The sequence below is a fragment of the Sinocyclocheilus anshuiensis genome, unplaced genomic scaffold (genome assembly GCF_001515605.1).
Source record: "Sinocyclocheilus anshuiensis isolate Anshui unplaced genomic scaffold, SAMN03320099.WGS_v1.1 scaffold230, whole genome shotgun sequence".
Taxonomy (NCBI): Eukaryota; Metazoa; Chordata; class Actinopteri; order Cypriniformes; family Cyprinidae; genus Sinocyclocheilus; species Sinocyclocheilus anshuiensis.
In genome coordinates this window covers 82808-100740 of record NW_015546034.1, presented here as the reverse complement: position 1 = coordinate 100740, position 17933 = coordinate 82808, and the positions used below count along the sequence as shown (strand labels likewise).

At 39.9% G+C, this 17933-nt stretch overlaps 1 protein-coding gene across 1 annotated transcript; it reads right to left on the bottom strand.

Moving 5' to 3' along the window:
* Positions 1 to 779: 779 nt before the first annotated feature.
* On the bottom strand, positions 780 to 14956 carry LOC107698791 (synaptopodin 2-like protein). Its single transcript, XM_016499896.1, has 6 exons — positions 14715 to 14956; positions 10126 to 10277; positions 9408 to 10040; positions 6413 to 6501; positions 6277 to 6348; positions 780 to 5184 (listed from the first exon to the last, which is right to left on the bottom strand). The coding sequence occupies exons 1-6, from the start codon at positions 14814 to 14816 to the stop codon at positions 2579 to 2581; spliced, it is 3654 nt and encodes a 1217-aa protein (XP_016355382.1). The 5' UTR covers positions 14817 to 14956; the 3' UTR covers positions 780 to 2578.
* Between the last annotated feature and the right edge of the window lie 2977 nt (positions 14957 to 17933).

Below are 17933 nucleotides of genomic sequence, written 5' to 3'. Positions count from 1 at the left end.
AGAAGAGCGTGTCAACAGAACTTTCTTGGTGCAACATATCACAAATCACTGTTTCAGGAAATGCATCTCCATGTGTTTTCTTTCTTGTATTTAGTCTCAAACGGGACAGAGACGCTGAGTGGAGCACCTGCAGTACTGGCCATCACCAGCAGGGCGTCTGAAAGGTGAAAGAATGAAAAGGACGGAAACACAGACTTGTAGCTAAAGTTAGCACCTGATATCTTGTGACATATGATCGTGGGGTAGGCTATAGACCAGAGGGTCAGAAGGCAGTTCACCATATGAGTGGAGGTAAGATTACACTGCCAAAGCTAATCCGTGTAAAGTTGTTCACAACAATCCTACCTCTAAGAACCCACCTCTTGAATATAGGCATAAAAATACGATTCATTTTACATGATAAATATACATAGCAAAGTTTTATGTATATGTATACACGATAAACATAAAAGTATTACTTACTCTGCGCACTTTTTGGAAAATTGTATAATTTAAAACAAGCCTAGTTTTATTCAGTGGGGTGAACTCGAACTACTTCATTTTTAATATCGACCAACAGCGCCACTCAGCGTTTACTGCAGATCCTTCAGCATAGAAGAAACTAAATACATTATTTTATGTGGAACTATCTGCTCTAAAACAGTGAGCATGGCCATTATATGATGGTCGTTATATATATATATATATATATATAGGTTATATCAGTAGATTATTCTAGCCTATACCTGAGAGCTACGAAATCACCACAACAAAAGAGAAAATAAAATCCAAACATCAGCAGCGGTCATTTCTACATTTATTTTAATTGCTCTACATTAACTCATACCGTACAAATTCGTATACATATTCCCAGTCCCTGAACCCAAGAATCCAGTAATCCATTACTTTCCATTTTCTCACATTCAAATATTTGCATTGTAAATATATTTCCACTTTAAACTTCAAATAACCCAAAGCAGTAAGTGTGATTGTTTGAATATAATTACAATGTTTTCAGAATATTTAACGCAAACACAACACATTTAATAAAGAATTAAAGCTTTAAAAATGCTTTGTAGAAGCATGACATACATTCTGACAGTCCGATTAGTACACACTTATGAAAATGTATATTTTAGTGTATAACACTATCTAATTGCCCCAAAAAAAGTGAAAAAGGCACTTTCCTCTCTATTCTTGCTTTTAAATTTTATATCAGTTTTATATCTTGCTTCATACCTCCCATATCCATACCTCCCACTTTCTACTTGACAACAAGGTACATTATAGCTTTACATCCGATCAACCTTCTTATCCTTAGTAGAGAAATGGTACGCACCATTTCAGGTTGTTTCATCCCACCAAGGCCATTGGGTAGTTCAACTAGGCATGTACAATTTCACAAATGCAGTTGAACAGCTCACACAAGTTATTGAAATGAATGTCATACCTGTTTGGCAAAAGCATCATTCACAATGAGAGCAAGCACCAGGGAAAGTGGTCAGATGTCACATTTGCATAATATGTCATAAAGATAAAGCAGCGCTTTCAGAATTTGTCATCTAGTGTATTTTTTCAGCTGTCATATGAAAAAGCCCCAGCACAATTCCCCGCAGTGGAGTTCACATGCCTTTCTAAATGCTCAATCAAAACCTTGGCATGCGCAGCATTAGGAGGATAAAATGAGCACATGCATCAAGCATCCATACTGATCCTCGTCAAACAAGAAGCAAAGGCTTTTGTGCAATGCTCTAGACAAACACAGGCCTGCAGTCCAAACTCAAGAGATGTTTAGAGAGATAAAGGATGGATAACATCACAAGTAAAGGGCATGGCAGAGGCCAGAATAGATAACAATTGAAGAGCAAGAGTAGAGCAAGGGGGTGGTTTGTACCATCTCTCCACTTGAGGATTTTTTTCATTTCAGGCCACTGTCACATTCTTTGTACACTTCTTTCATCTCTCTGTCACTGAGACTTTGATAGAACTCGGCAAATACATGTCTTAGAACATTCTATACCACTTTTACACAAATATTCAATGATTCTGTGCTCCATTATCTTCTGTCACAGCTGTAATATATATATATATATATAGTTTACTTACCCTTTATCACTCCATCCTTATGGCCCCAAGTGAAAAAATAGCAACACAATCGATTATTATCACTTATCTTCCTTGTGGCCCCAGTACATAATGTCAAAACTGATTATTATTAGACATGAATGCCATTATTTGATTTAGTTGCTCTCACAAGTAGTGACTTTGCAATTCTGTCTGTGGGTTAAACATGTTCATTTGGTGTAAAATAAATGGGATGAGAACTGAAGTAGAAACATGAATCAAAGTTGTGTGGATAGTACATAAATATCTCAACATTCTGATGAAACTGAATAATACATATACAGATATATGCATACTCTATTTTAAAATATTTGTGTACTTGTATGAAGTGACTGAAAATTATGAACATGCAAAAAAATACATCTTTGACTGATGTTTTTTGTCATATTACTGTAGACTAACAATTCATTTAGCAGAAGAGAGTTCGAGCGCTCTTGTGCTCTTGCCCAGGGTGGTAATTACTGTCAGTGGACTCTCAGTAATGTATGGAGCCAGGCCTCCACACATTTGGTTGCAGACCCATGCTTGATGTACTGAAGCGGGGTCTGGGCACCCGTAGGTTCTGGCTACTCCCAGACCCTGAGGATTGCACACCAGCAGACAGGGGACTCAGCTCAGGGGCGCTCTTAAACTGCTTGGCTGCTTGGAATGGGGTATAGGCCTGCCCAGGAGTGGGTTGTGGGATGTGCACTGAATTGGGCACAGGGGCAGTGGATATTTTGGGGAGAGCAGGCAGGGCTGCTGTCGGGGCAGGAGGTGGTGGCGAGAATGGTGCTGCAGATCTCGGAGCAACAGGAGGCGGGGAAGTGACATTACTGTGCCACATCGGCTCACCGAGAGTCGTGGCAGAACGGGGGGCGATTACAGTAGGTGTCAGAGATGTGGGTGCAGACATGGGAGTAGGTGTTGAGAAACGTTTGATTTCATACACGCGGCTTGCTTTAACAGGGACCTGCTTCGGTGCATTAAGGGAATTACCTGTCATGCCAACACCATTCTGCTGCTGCTGATAAGTGGCAGTGTTTTGAGGGACTCCACCTCCATAACTGAACAAAGATGAGTTGAGCTGGTATGGCTGCCTGCTCACAAAGTCAAGAGCCTTTATACCTTGTTTGTGTTGGCCAGGCACTGTTTTAACCCCAACTTTAGCTGCATCATTAGTTTTGGTGCCACGCTGGGCCACTGGAGGACACGAAGGTGACAGCAGTGGATTATAATTAATGGGTGGTGGGGCTCGGATGTTTGGAGAGTATTTCCAATGAGCTGGGAGGGAGGGTGTAGGAGAAGGATCACGAGGATGCGCTGGAGATTTGGGCTGTTTATCCACCACGTAGCGGTCCATGCGACTCTGTCTGCGTGCAAACAGCTCCGCACCTTTACCTTGCATCTGGGGCATCTCAGGAGCTGGTTTAGGAGCCACTGGTGGTGGCATCTTGTATCTCTGTGCCTGCATGAAGTTGCAAGCCTCTGCACCCAGGTTGAGAAAATCTTCTTCAGGGCCAGACTCAAACCCAGCCTCTGCACCCGAATGGGACCTGTCATCCAAGTTCTGCACAAGAGACAGTAGCTCAGGGTTGTAAGATGGAGCCTTCTTATCCTCTTTAGCAGTGAACATTGGTTTCTTGGATCCACGACGATGAGCCTCCTGCAGGATGCCAGTGCGGCCGGCAGGGACTGAGACCCGCTGCTCTTGAGAAGAGATCCCATCAGTGGAGTTAGAGAGAGAATACTGCTGGGCAACTGGTGCATTTGGTGTTTCTGGAGTAGTGGATGCCACAGAGATGTATGGGTTGAAGGAGACTTTGTGTGCTGGGGAGGATTGCACATTTGGTGTTGCAGGAGCAAAGGCATGGGCGGGTGCAGGGGCATTGGGAAAACCTGGGGCATTTGTGAGCGGGGGAGAGAAAGGATGTGTCGGCATATGAACTGGTGGAGGTGGCTGATATTGAGCAGAAACCGCATGATGGTATGGAGGACTGAGCGGCATTGCCTGTGTTTGGGGAGGATAGTAAGTTTGAGCCATACCAGAAGGGGAACTGAAAGGTGTTACATAAGAAGATGTTGGAGAAAAAGGGGCTGAGGTGCTGGAATAGGTTGGGGAGTAGAGTGGAGCATTTGAAGGGGGAGGAGAAGATGGACCTGAAGTGATTGAGGATGGAGAGAGCACAGAGGAAGGACCATTGTAGGTGGCTGGTCTAGCAGGGATATACAGTGATGTTGTAGAAATAGCTTTCTTCCCCTCCGAGCCAGCAGGAGAGAAAGAAACTGGGATATTTGCCACAGACACAGCCTGAACCTGTGATCCAGCCTTTTTGGCAGGGCTGGGCCTGAAGACTACTGGAGCAGTTGCTGCTCGGTGGCTCACACAGCCAGGGGCAAATGGCCTGGCAGTTCTGTTGTGCACTGAGCTGGCAGCTGATGAGTCTACTTGCTCTGGTAATGCTCCTGCCATGGATAGCATAGGCGTCTGACCTGGCGAGGACAACACAACGCTTGTCCTGCTCACTACCAAAGGTTCCCCGTTTACCATACTGGTACTATGAGATGTTACGGGTGTGACTGGAGTAACTGGGGTATATGTCAGGGTTGAGTCTCCCTGATGCTGTGGCATGGAAAAAGCCGTGGGCGTAACCAGGTTTGACGTATGTTCTTCTGCTCTTTTCCTCTGTTGTTCAAAAAGCTGGGCTCCTTTTCCTGAAGTGGCATTTAGGCCTGGGCTAATCTTTGCATCTCTGCCAGGCATAACACACGCTGAAGTTCTCTTGTCTAGAACGTCCAGGTAACCACTATCCCAGATAGGGTCTGGTGCAGCAGAAAAACCGTCCTCGTCAAGCTCAGATTCACTCCCAGGAAACAGGCTTTCGTCCTCAGTTTCTCCCTCTGTGTTACTATAGCTTTCTCCGTCTACACTGCCAAAGCAGGTGAGAGTATACTTCTTGGCACGCTGCCGTCGCTTCTTGAACATAAGCACACCTTTAGAATGAGGGTTAGGAGCATCTGTCAAGAGCGAAGCAATGGTTCTGCATTTGGATCGGGCCTCCTTCACCTGCTTATCTTGTAAATTCTCACCTCTGTGTAGCTCTGCGGAGAGAAAGATAATGTGTATATCAATCAGCGCGAAATACTTTCAAAGTCTTTACTTAAGCCAGTAATATTAGTTGTAATATCACATTTTAAATCACTTAAATGTAATGATGATGCATATTTATTATGTATTTAAAGTTTATTATACTGCTTCTTAATATGAGAATCACTGGATGCCAATTGTTTTCCATTCTGCATTAAGGAATGAACAGGCCTGTTAGCAGGCCTCGAATGAACAAATTTATAAAGGGACACCTATGACTTTTATATAACAGTACCTTTGGTGATGAATGGGCAACATCAAACATAAAGTCACATATAAAGTCATCAAACAAAGTCACAACGTTAATAAATCAAAGCTGGCATTGTAATGATTGGAACACATTTTCTAGTTGAGTCAGAATAGCTCTGATAGTAGACACTATAATGCAGTGGGTTAGATGCTGAAATGTCTGGCAAAAAAATGCTCATGGTAAATTACTGAGCTCATCCTTCTCTACAAATAGCCCATCACATTCTAACAGCTTGAGCAAGTAACCCCTGGGGATCCAGGATCTATATTAAAAGACAGGGTAACGGAATCTGATATTTCTATAAAAACAAACCAAAAATAAAAATGAAAACCTCAAGAGTACAGCATTTTTGCTAAGATATTCTCTTTCTAATCTGGAGGGCCTCAAAACATCTTCAACATTGAATCAAATTATGAAGGATAAAATTCAAAATATTTATTTCTCATAAATAAAAGGTCCAAATGAAGACATAAATGTGCATTTGATTATACTAATTATCTAGACATGACAAATAACTGTTCAACAAACTTACATACCCTTACATACCTGCTAGCAACAAAACATGTAGAAATGTTTTGTATCGTTTTCAATAAATCAAAAGTACAAGTAAAACTACCTTACACAAAAACCACATATCAAAACTGATCTTTGTAAATCTGAGATCATGTAAATAATACCTCTGTGCTATCCATCACCTTGTCTCACCTGTCTCATTTTAAACACAATGTTGGATCATTTAAACAGAAAACAAGCCCCCTATCTCTCTAAAGCTCTACAGAAGCTATCAGGACTCTACCTGCATAGATGTGTCCTTCATGTTCAACCTCTCCAGGCAATGTGAAGCTCCTCATGTTGTTCAGGATAAAAACTGTGTTCCCAAGCCAGCCTTACTGGCACACACAAACACATCAGTGGAGCACAGCCAGCAATACTTGGGTGCTCTGCCCACTTTGGTACGAAATCAACCAGTCCGTAGCCTGAGGTCAGGCCTTTTAAAGACCTTTTGTCTAACCACAAGACCCTGTCACAGGCCCAAAGAAACCCCATTATGTCATTCAAGCTATTTTTGTCAGTGAACAGAGCTAACGGACATTTCCCACCTGTTTGGGCACACATCAGCCTCTTCCTGGATAGGCTAGCTTAAGCTGAGCGTCATATGGGGTAATGCTGGCATCTCCAACCACACCACAATGACTTTAAACCTACTTAGACTCTGAAGCAAGTACTGCCAATCAGACTCTTTGAGACTCTGGAGGCAACATCTGGGCAACATTTGACTAAAGGTCAACCGCTTTATCATGATTGAACAGTATTTACTTCAAATACCCCATTTTGACAATTATCAGCCAGTAACCACAGTTGTGGCACACTGAAATAATTCCTCCGCATTATTCTGAGAGACAGACACATTCACAATATTTTGTACCATGCTCTTGCGACCTCCCACTGTGCTGTCAATAACAGGTGTGCACACTTTGTCTTCTCTTCTTACCAAAGCTATCTGAATGCCCTGGCTTATTCTGTAATTTCACCACTAACAGTGACAGAGAAGAGCAGCTGTCATGGACCCTTATCCTCACTGCAATAATGTCTCTAGCCTCAGTGAGACGCACATGAGAGAATTCACAAACAAGAGTTCTAGATGTTCAGATTTCCCAATGGAGATACAGAATTAAACACCGAAACGTGTTTATTTATACGATCCTCAAAATGTCCCATCAGTCTTGGAAAGCAAAGTGACCTTCAGACTGACTGTCGGCAGAGTGCCATTAGTTGAGGAGAAAGCCTTCCCAAATGCTTTCGAGAGGGGAATTAGCACCCCATCAGCTACAGACACAAGATATATTGTTTGACTCCAATGAAGTTTCCAATATGTGTTGCTATAAGAAGAAATGTGAAAAACAGACTCCTAATCCTCATCATACTACATCACATTGACACCTGTGTGTATCTCATATTTAGGATAAGGTCAGATTGTTAACCTTTGAGAAGGATAAGCTTTCAGATCACTGAATAGTGACTCAAGCCATATGGTACTCAGTAAAAATCGGCAGTTTGCTTTAGTAGAAATAGATGACTAAAATCTAATTTCAAAAAATAAATAAATAAATACAGTTGCAGAACCACCTACAACAGAATTACCAGAAATACATATCATTCTAGAATGTAGGGTCTTCGAATATTTACAAAGTGGGACATTGGAATCAAAAAGTTTGAGAACTACTAATTTATGCCATAAAGGAGAAATAAACTACATGTAAAGAATATTTTTGTGTAACAAATGGAGATCATTATTGGCTCTTAAAATCACATTATTAGCACAGACTCAACCGTTTAAATGGACAGAATGAAATATCACTGACACTGGACAGCAACTGGACATGCCTTTCCCAGCATGCAGGCCTGTGTTATAGTTGTGAGTCAAGGGACAAATTTAGGCTATTGCTCACTTGAGTCCAGCCCCTTCCCCTGCCCCGTTAAACCCTGAGCAGGGGGACATGAGGAACCCCCATCACCAACATTTGCATGAGCTCCATTACAAATCCCAAACCACATGTGTATGATTATTTCCCACTGAGCCATATCCTGTTCTTAGGTTCTGTGCTAACCAATGAAGCAATATGTATGTTTAACTACAGTTTGTCATAAGAACAAACAGATAGTAATGATTCAACACATTCAAATTTCACAAGTCTTAAAAACGCAAAATTTACTACATTTCAAGATTAACATAACTGAATGTAATGATCATTATTTTCAGTTAGTTCATTCTGTTAATAATTTGTCAGACTCATTCAAACGGAATTCCGGTGTTTGTGATTCATTTTGAACGATTCATTAAAAAAGCCGCCGCATATGAGTCATTTGTTTATGAATGAAACTACACTGGTCATGTTTGTTTTTCTGTTCAACCCATGAACACAGCTCACTAATTTGTACCATAATTCTAAACTTGCAATCTATGGCAAATCAAGTGATTATTTCAACCTCAAATGCACTTGCTTTGCACTTACTTTGTGACCAGACTTAGTAATAAAAAAAAAACTGTGTGCCCTTACTCAAGAAAATCTATTTTAAGGGTCAACACAAAGTATGCAGAAATTAATAGACTGACTTCTGCCTTAATTTGATCAAATATCACTGAACCACACTCCTTCCTGACACAGGAGATTGACTTCTATCAAGTGGATTTCCAAAGGTTAAATTTAACACAGTCCAGAAATAATGTATGAGGTAATGACAGAAAGAGATATAGGTTCAGAAATGCTGAGCTTATCTTTATTTATATGAACTAAAAAGTTATTCTTAGTTTTGCTTATTGCTCTATTTACATAAATAAAATAAGTTAAAGCAACAATTTAAAAATGTTAAATAAAAGTTTAATAAATTCATTTCTGATTGGACTGCATTCATTAGCTTCTTTGTGTAAGTAAAAAAAAAAAAGCATAGCTTTAATTGTGTGCTATTGCCAGTTAGTAGTTAACTGCCAGTCTGACATTTAACTTTACTTGATTTATTTGATTCCATTATGTTTAACTACACAATTGTGTCCATTTATTGTTAAAAAAAAATCAGAAGTAAAGTTAATTAAGTTCTGTCAAAGAGTTTTTTCTTTAAGTCAATGGCAGTTTATGTTTTATTAAATTATGATATTTAGTTTTTTTAGATATAATTTTTTTTTTACTTTCTATTCATCAAAAAAAAAATATCCAGAAAAAAAAAAATCTTAAGCAGCACAAATGTTTTCAACATTGATAATAATAAATGTTTCTTGAGTAGTCTTGAGCAGCAAACCAGCATATTAAATGATTTCTGAAGTATCTTGTGACACTGAAGACTGGAATAATGACTATTTATTAGTGCTGGGCAATGATTAATCATGATTAATCACATCCAAAATAAAAGTTTTTGTTTATATAATAAGACGCAAGCATGAGAGCCTCTTTTGCCCGCTCTAGAGAAACAAGTGGAGGTGGGACAGTGGGGGGCTCCTGGAAGCCACTGTCCACTTCAGCAGCTCCTGATGGACTTTGGTCAGAATTCTCAGAGGAATTTTCAGCCTGGTGCAACCATTCAGCCTGCGGGGGCTGGTAAACCACCTCTCTGCGGGCCACCCCAGGCATAGCACACTGTTGCTGAGTCCCCATTCCCTCTAGATCAGATACAGGCCAGCTCTGTGTTTGAGGGTACATGCAGACGTCTTGGGCGCTCTCATAGCCGCTCATTTCTGAAGTCTCCTCCTCTTGGGGTGAGGCTTGGCCAGGACTCTTGGCAGGAGAGCTACTGGGGCTTCGTCGTCTCTGTCTACGCTGCCTCTCTTGTGCCGCCACATCTGCATCACTGTCTGTCTCGCCGTAGTAAGCCTCGCTGTCTGGAGGGGATGTAAGCCACTCGAGGCCACCGGTGGGGGACATGAGCGACGCTCTGTTGACACTGGACCGTTTAGAGGTAAGTGGAGGCGACAGGGCTCTCAAGGCTGCCTGGTACTCCTTATCAATACGCGGGGAGGGGGAGGGGGCCCGACCTAGAAGCACCACTGACTGATATGCAGCTGGGGCCCTGAATGGAAACACAGTGATTATCTTGAGTATAAATTTTATAGCATGACTAACAACTCCACGTGATAATGATGTCTCAGTCTGACCTTTTAATTCGCAGATAGAGGGTTCCTCTGCCACTATCAATCAGATTCATAGCCTCAGCATGGGATAGTGTTCCACAGGATACATCATTGATTGACACCAGCTCATCAGTCTCTCTGAGCCCAGCCCGGCAGGCCTTACTGCGCTTTCTCACCTTCAACAGCAGGAGGAGATAACGTCAGCACAAACTTTGTGTTGATGAGTTGCAGTGAGAGAAGATAAATAAGTATCCAGCTGATTTTTACCTTATTTAAATGTGCAAGGCTTTCTGTGTCACCCACTTCTAGTTATAGTAGATATAGATATAGTAAGATATAGTAAGGATAGTAACTGGTAAATATCCCTCAAATTCATTGTATGGGAATTTAAGCTTATCATACTCTGGTTCACTCTTCATACTGTTACTTATAAGTCAGTGGGTTATCTGTATTTCTGAGTGGCAAGTGATGGTCTCGCGTCACAGTTGTGGACTTTCCAGTGCTGGACTACATTATCACTGGCTACTTTTCATTGGTAAAGTACATAAACATTTATTACACCTTAAAGGGTTAGTTCCCCAAAAAATTTAAATTATGTCATTAATTACTCACCTTCATGTCATTCCAAACCCGTAAGACCTTCGTTCATCTTTGGAGCACAAATTAAGATATTTTTGATGAAATCTGAGAGCTTTCTGACAGAACGCCGGCTCCTGTGTCAGCAGCATCACACATATGCATTGTGGTACCGACTGACAGAAGAGAAGAAATTGTTGACTAAAGTTGTAATTTTTGTTTTCTTTGTGCAAAAAAAAGGATTCTCATAGCTTCATGAAATTACAGTTGAAGCACTAATGTCACATAGACTATTTTAATGATGTCCTTACAACATTTCTTGGTCTTGAACGTGTCAGTTGAGTTGCAGTCTATGCAGGGTCAGAAAGATCTCGGATTTCATCAAAAATACCTTAATTTGTGCTCCGAAGATGAACGAAGGTCTTACGGGTTTGGAACGACATGAGGGTGAGTAATTAATGACAGAATTTTCATTTTTGGGTGAGCTATCCTTTTAAATATTTGCCAAGTAGGCCTATTTATAAAATAGTACCACTCTTCAGGTTCTGTCCTTGCAAGAAGTGTAATGATTTGTTAGTTTTCTCACGTACATTTTTTTTTTAATATAGGCCTCTTAAATTCTAAATTGTTTGTTTATCACCATAAAACACAATTCATTCAATTTGTGTGCCATATTTATAATATGTACGGCATAGGCGACATATTAATTGTTACATATGCAGATTAATAGCAACATTCTTTATCATCCCTCATGCTCCATGGACACTTAAAGTCATTTTGAAAATTGCTCCGTTCCAGTGGAACTCTCATTGAAACTTTTCCCAAACAGATTTCTGAGGATCTGAAGATTTCATTCTTGATCTCGCTTCAGGACTGCACAGTACAGTGACTGTTACATGAGCAAATGACATCCATGTTCACCACTAGAGGTGTTTCACTCATTAATGAATTTTTTAAGTGAATTTGTGAATCGTTATATGTATTCACTGAGCTTGAAAGCAATAATATCTGGACGCTATGATTCATAAGCATATGGCTCTTGGTATAAGCTAATTATTTTAAAAAATGCTTTGAAACAAATCGGTTAAATGAATGATTCAATGACTCACAAAATGACCGAAGACACACAAGAAGCCTGAACTTATTCATGTAACCTACAAAATGTATCCCTGAAAGAATCAGTGAACAACTCTTTTTGGTTGTTGGATTCATACTAATTTATACTGCATACAGATTTTAAAACACAGTTTCATACTACATACTCTTTCTATTACACAGGATTTTTTTTTTTTGCCTTAAAACACATCACATACATGTTTAAAGAATAATAATGTACTAAATGTTGTTTATCAAATCGTATATTAAATTAAATTCAATTAAACTGTTCTGAATTAGCATAGAATCAACTGGGAACCAGTTAACTGTGAATCTGATAGTTTCAGTGTCAGACCAAAGATTTGTTAGGCCTCATCCTCTTGGTTTTGTTTGAGTAGATAAGAGGGATGAAGCTAAAAATATGTTTAAAGAGACTCGCTATGGCTTTATGCCCATCTTCAAATACCATCTCCTTGAGAGTACAGCCTTTTTGAGGTCATCTGTCAAATATGAGAGCGCTATTCCAACACTCACTTCACCAACACTTCACCAAGCTAAAAGTCTGGCTGCATTCCTGTCTTTGTCCAAAGACACTTTTTAAACGAACTGTTCTGAGGAACTGGAATAATGTTTTCACTAGCCCAAAGCATAGATTTATATTCCCTTACAAAGGCCTAAAGGGATTAGTTTAGCTCAGATCAGCTCAGACTATTTTGTCATAAGTAACGTCTAATTTTAAAAACCGTTTTTTGTATGTGCAAGTTGTAGACAAAAATAAATGCTATGAAGACCATTAAAAACAACAAGTGGTGTTAATTTGCTTTTCCACGAACACTGGTAACACAAATTTGTAGTTGGAAGAAAATAGATGAAAGCCGATTCCATTCACCTTCTTTTTATTGCCGATCAAATGGTCTGAGAATGCAAATAGGGGGAACAACATGTGAAGCTGGTGCCAGGGCAGCTGTTGCCTCTTGGCAGACCTGAACCAGGGCATGTCATGAATTCACCATGTGTTGTCCACATAGCCTAAATAAAGTGCTCAACTATTGTAAAGTGTCAGTTGTCACTGAGTGTCAATAGATTTAGCTTAAAACTGCATGTTTTTGAGAAGTGGACTGTCTAATTTAGTACCGTACGGTAATATAGTAAATTAAGTCGATCTGTATTGTATCAGATAGCAAAGGACTGAATGGAAGTATGAATGCATTTACATTGTAAGTACTACAAGCAGGTATTATGAGGACATGCTGTACGTCCTCAGGCATTTTCAAAACATTGCCAGAGCATTTTGTTAGCTGAGCAAGTGTCACTGAGGTCGTTCTAGATGCCAGGATTAAAAGAAGCTATCAGAGATCCTTGTGGATCAGAATAGCTCAATTAAAAGTAGAGATGGTCATGGAAAAATGGCTACACCGCAAATGGAAACAGATGAAAGTCTGCAGAGGTGACCTTGAAATGAAAGACGAGGGGAAACTCCCTGCTGCTGGACAAACATTTTTTTCCAAGCAAAAATATATTTCTCTGAATAAAAAAGTCAGGGCCATCTCTCTGTGATGGATATCTTTTCCCTCAGAACATGGAAAGAGTAGAGCAGACCGTCTCTGGCATTGCTCACCAATCCAAAATAGATCAGGGAAAATGCATTGCACACAGTTGTCACTTAACAAATGGGGCATACTGTGCTTATAAGTAGACACTGTGGCTGTAATTGTACTCAGTCCTGAAATAACATCCTCATTTATACAGAACTGTGTGAGAATGCTTCTTTGAAATATCTGGATTCCAGAGGAAGCTAAACAAAAGCTGTCAATTAGATAAGAGTGAAGAGATGCACTGTGAAGCCTAGCAGGTTTATCTATGGAGCAGGAATGCTTGCAGCACACAGCCAAATAGCTCTTGAACAGCATTTATCAACAGATAAAATAAGTGCTCTCTGGCCTGTAGTTGAAATTTGATTTGACAGTATTATCTTATTAATGTTTGCCCTTATTAAATGGGAGATAAGTAGGTGCTATATCTTAAATGCAACAAAAACATGTAATAATACTTAATTTAAAAGGGCCCCAAAGTGATATATCACAAACACATTTTTACACATGCTAGAATGGGCCACATGAGTCTTTAACAGAAAATGTCTTCAATAACACTATACTCTTGATGGCTTATCGAGTGTTGCATTCCTCACTGACACGTGTTGAACAAACATATCTGCTCAGTTAAGTCAGACCAGGCCCACATTAAATGCAATAGACACTGACAAATTTGATTTATATATTAATTCAATAAAAAAATAAAAGTAAAGAAAATGTAAATTTTACATCAATTATTTATGTTACATTTAAAATATTTTATATAAATAAAATGTTTTTATTAAAATAAATATATGTAAAAAATCGAAAATAGTTGTTCAGATTAGACAATGTGATTTTACAAATTAGATATTTGCATGTTAAGTAAATTATATAAACTACATTATATTGTATTTACATATACATTACATTATATATTTGTAAAATCACATTGTCTAATTTGAAAAATTGTTTTATTTTTGTTAAATACTGGACATTTGTTAAATACTCATGTGGGTCAAGCTGCCCATTGTAGCTTGTGTCATATATCATTTTGGTATGAACTCAATAAGAACTTTTGGGAGCCCTTTAAATGAAATATAAATTGTATATTTATGTTTCAAAGCCTGAAAATGCAATTAAGATAAATGTAGCATCCACATATCTCCTATATGTTATAATGCCATTCATTAGATAAAATAATATTGTCATATCATAGTTCAATTATGTATTATGTAATATACGTTCTCATATTGCTCATACACAAAAGTCGGACTAATTTAAATTGGAAGTTTTAGTGTTTTTAATAGCTTTACAGACCATTCATTTAAGTAAAGAGACCCATGATTCAGCATCCAACTGTCCCCTTACCTTTGCCACTTGGAGGGGTTTCTGGTGCTCAGCTCCTCCTTGTAATCGGAAACCCCACGGTGCACCTCCTGACAGGACCACCACTACCTCCTCTGCGACCATTTTTATTTTGTTGTTTCTGTGTCTCTCGTAAATGTTTCTTGGTTCTTAGTTTCTTTCAATAGTCTTGTCCCATCCCTGGATGTTCAGTCCTCCTCCGTGGCCCAGTCTGCCTGCAGAGCTTCTGTCAGTTCTGAGAGGTGAGCGCAGACACACACCCCATGGGCCATGAGCATGTGAAGTGTGGGGAGAGCAAAAGGGGGCGGGAGGAAGCGAGAACGCCTCTATCTCACTCTTCATTGGAATGCTGGGTCGGTGGGTGGGGGTGCGCCGTCTAGATCCAGGACCTCCTTCCTTCATCCTGCTGGCCACACTTGTCCTGTCAATCCACTGCCACATCCAAAGGATGCTGATAGACCCTCTAAAAATAAACACCCCAGCAGTCCCACTGAGCTTTATCTGTGAATGCCCTCAAAATGTGAAGGGAGCTGTTAGAGGAGTTATTTTGGGAGTCAGATGACACTAGACCATATTGCAAATTAAAATGAAGCTTAATGATGCTCATTAGACATTATAAATAAATGTTTAGCAAACTGGTTATTCCTGGGGGTTTCATCAGCTAAATAATAATGGGGACTTGTTCATTTGATCTTAGATATAATGTTGCTTGACCAAAGATGTTTGCGTGAAAATAATTTATTGTAATCAGCTATGCTTTCATTTATAATTTAGATATTCTCCGTGTTATTTGGCAATTTCTCTTTGGCATTTATTCAGATTTGTTGTTTTAATATGTTGTTTTTATTTTATCTTTTGCTATAGCATGATTTACAGCACTATGAAATCATCTTTAGCTATAACATTCATTTACATTAACATTTAGTCATTTAGCAGATGCTTTTATCCAAAGCTACTTACAAATGAGGACAATAGAAGCAATCAAAACCAACAAAAGAGCAATAATAGAAAGTGCTGTGACAAGTCTTGGTTAGCCTAATGGGCTAACCAGCCAGGGAAGCCAGGACAACATATCACAGCCACCGGAAACACCAGAGACACAGCCCATCTCAGCAGACACATTATCCCTCTCTCCAGCATCTCCACTTCTAAGCTTCTCACAGAAAATGGAGGAACTGGTGTATGCTGGGACCAAACTCTCAAAAATGCTTCCTAACTATAATAAGCATGTGGTGAGTATAAGAGATTTTTTATGAAAAACATTACATAACTTTTGAACAGTTGTGTATATGTGATGCTCCCAGTTTGAGGGAAAAGATCCATCAGCGTAATCATGCTGCCTACTTTCTGAACAGATTTGGATCAGGAGCGTCTCAAAGCGTCCAAAGCGAAGGAAGTGAGAAAACAAAGGAGGGAAAAACAATACTTTCAGGCGTCCCACACAAAAACACGTTGTCAAGTTCAGACATTAGCAGTTGCACAGGTCAGGTGTTTTCTGGCAGGAGAAACCCGTTTCCTGAAACCGCGTTTTTAACGAACGAGAGCCAACACATTCAAGGCTGTTCTGCGGAAACGAAAGCGGCTCTAACACATCGAGATTCTCTTTAAAGTTAAGTGACGTGACTGTAGAGCGCAGTGGGGTGGAGCTGGGATACTGGAAACCAATAATAACATTCACTTAACGCAGGTTAAAGAGGTTGTGTAAGTTTGTGAGTGAGTGAGTGTTGATTTACCGCACACACTCAATGCCTTCATTGGCTCTAGTTTTACAAATAAACCTCCACCAGCAAAAACAAATTATTATTTGAATGCAGTCCGCCAAAGTCAAGAGTCCTGCAAATCTTCTTTATAGATTTAAGCTTGTGAAAACCTGCTGTTGTGCTCTAGAGAGACTATAGACCATCTAGATTCCAGATGTATATTTAAAAAGACGTTTATCGTCACATCTGGCCTTGAAAACACGACCCAGGCCACTTCAGGAAGTCACAGACAATACGTGATGTTTTCTGAGTCTTTTTTTATGGTTCAGAAAGTTGTTGGTCTACAGTGCTGGTGGGAATTTCCTGCATTAAATATTGAAACCCTGTATGCCATCCCAAACGTTGCTTTTTTTCTGTAGGAAATCTGTAAAAGGACGCTTTCCTCACACTAAAGGAAAATGCTTGGAAAGTAAGGTAATAAACAGCATTTGATCTGTGCACTTCTTCATCCTGTTACATTTACATTTAATCGTTTAGCAGATGCTTTTATCCAAAGCTACTTACAAAAATAGAAGCTAGAAGCAATCAAAACCAACAAAAGAGCAATAATAGAAAGTGCTGTGACAAGTCTTGGTTTGGGCTAACCGCTAACCAGCCAGGGAAGCCAGGACAACATATCACAGCCACCGGAAACACCAGAGACACAGCCCATCTCAGCAGACACATTATCCCTCTCTCCAGCATCTACACTTCTATGCTTCTCACAGAAAATGGAGGAACTGGTGTATGCTGGGACCAAACTCTCCCACTCATTCGCTGCAAGCCCCCAGATATCAACTAAAAAATGGCGGGCCTCCCAGCCACCGAAGCCTGTGGGCCCAGCTCGTCGTCTCCCTCCTGTGAGAGCTCTCCGGCCGCTGCCACAACGCCAGGGCCCAAACCCTCCATCTGCTGTAGGTGAACCAAAAACAACTGACAACCGACATGTGTCGGGTCCCCGCTATGATAGCAGCAACATTCACAAACGTTTACAGAACAAGCGGAAACCCAGTGTGCCTGTAGCTTTCTCTATTTCTGTTTTATCACGTGATAGAAAGTCTAAGGTCTTCTCAAGCCGTACGGCTGACCCATCTAATCTGTGGTACAAAAGAAATGAAAGCAGTTTTAAACACTTTTGACCTGATTCAGCATGTGCATGGACCCACACACAGTCGAGGGCACACTCTAGATTTACTCATCAGTAGGGGTCTAACATTTCATCCATTGTCATTGGACTTTTCCAAACTCCCTGAAAACTGCAGTTGTTAAGCCCCTTCTGAAAAAGAGCAATCATGATAACACCATTTTGAGCAATTATAGACCAATATCAAATCTTCCTTTTATAGGCAAGATTATTGAAAAGGTAATCTTTAATCAGCTGAACAAATACTTAAACTCAAATGGATACCTGGACAATTTTCAAACTGGTTTCCGACTGCATCACAGCACAGAGACAGCGCTCATTAAGATAATAAATGATATT

Excerpts from the sequence above, each read along its gene's own strand:
- LOC107698791 (XM_016499896.1), bottom strand. The coding sequence starts at position 14,816 with ATGGTCGCAGAGGAGGTAGTGGTGGTCCTGTCAGGAGGTGCACCGTGG. Across the intron at positions 10,278-14,714 it reads AACCCCTCCAAGTGGCAAAG|GTGAGAAAGCGCAGTAAGGC; the intron begins GTAAGGGGACAG and ends CTGCTGTTGAAG. Across the intron at positions 5,185-6,276 it reads TGAAGGACACATCTATGCAG|AGCTACACAGAGGTGAGAAT; the intron begins GTAGAGTCCTGA and ends TTCTCTCCGCAG.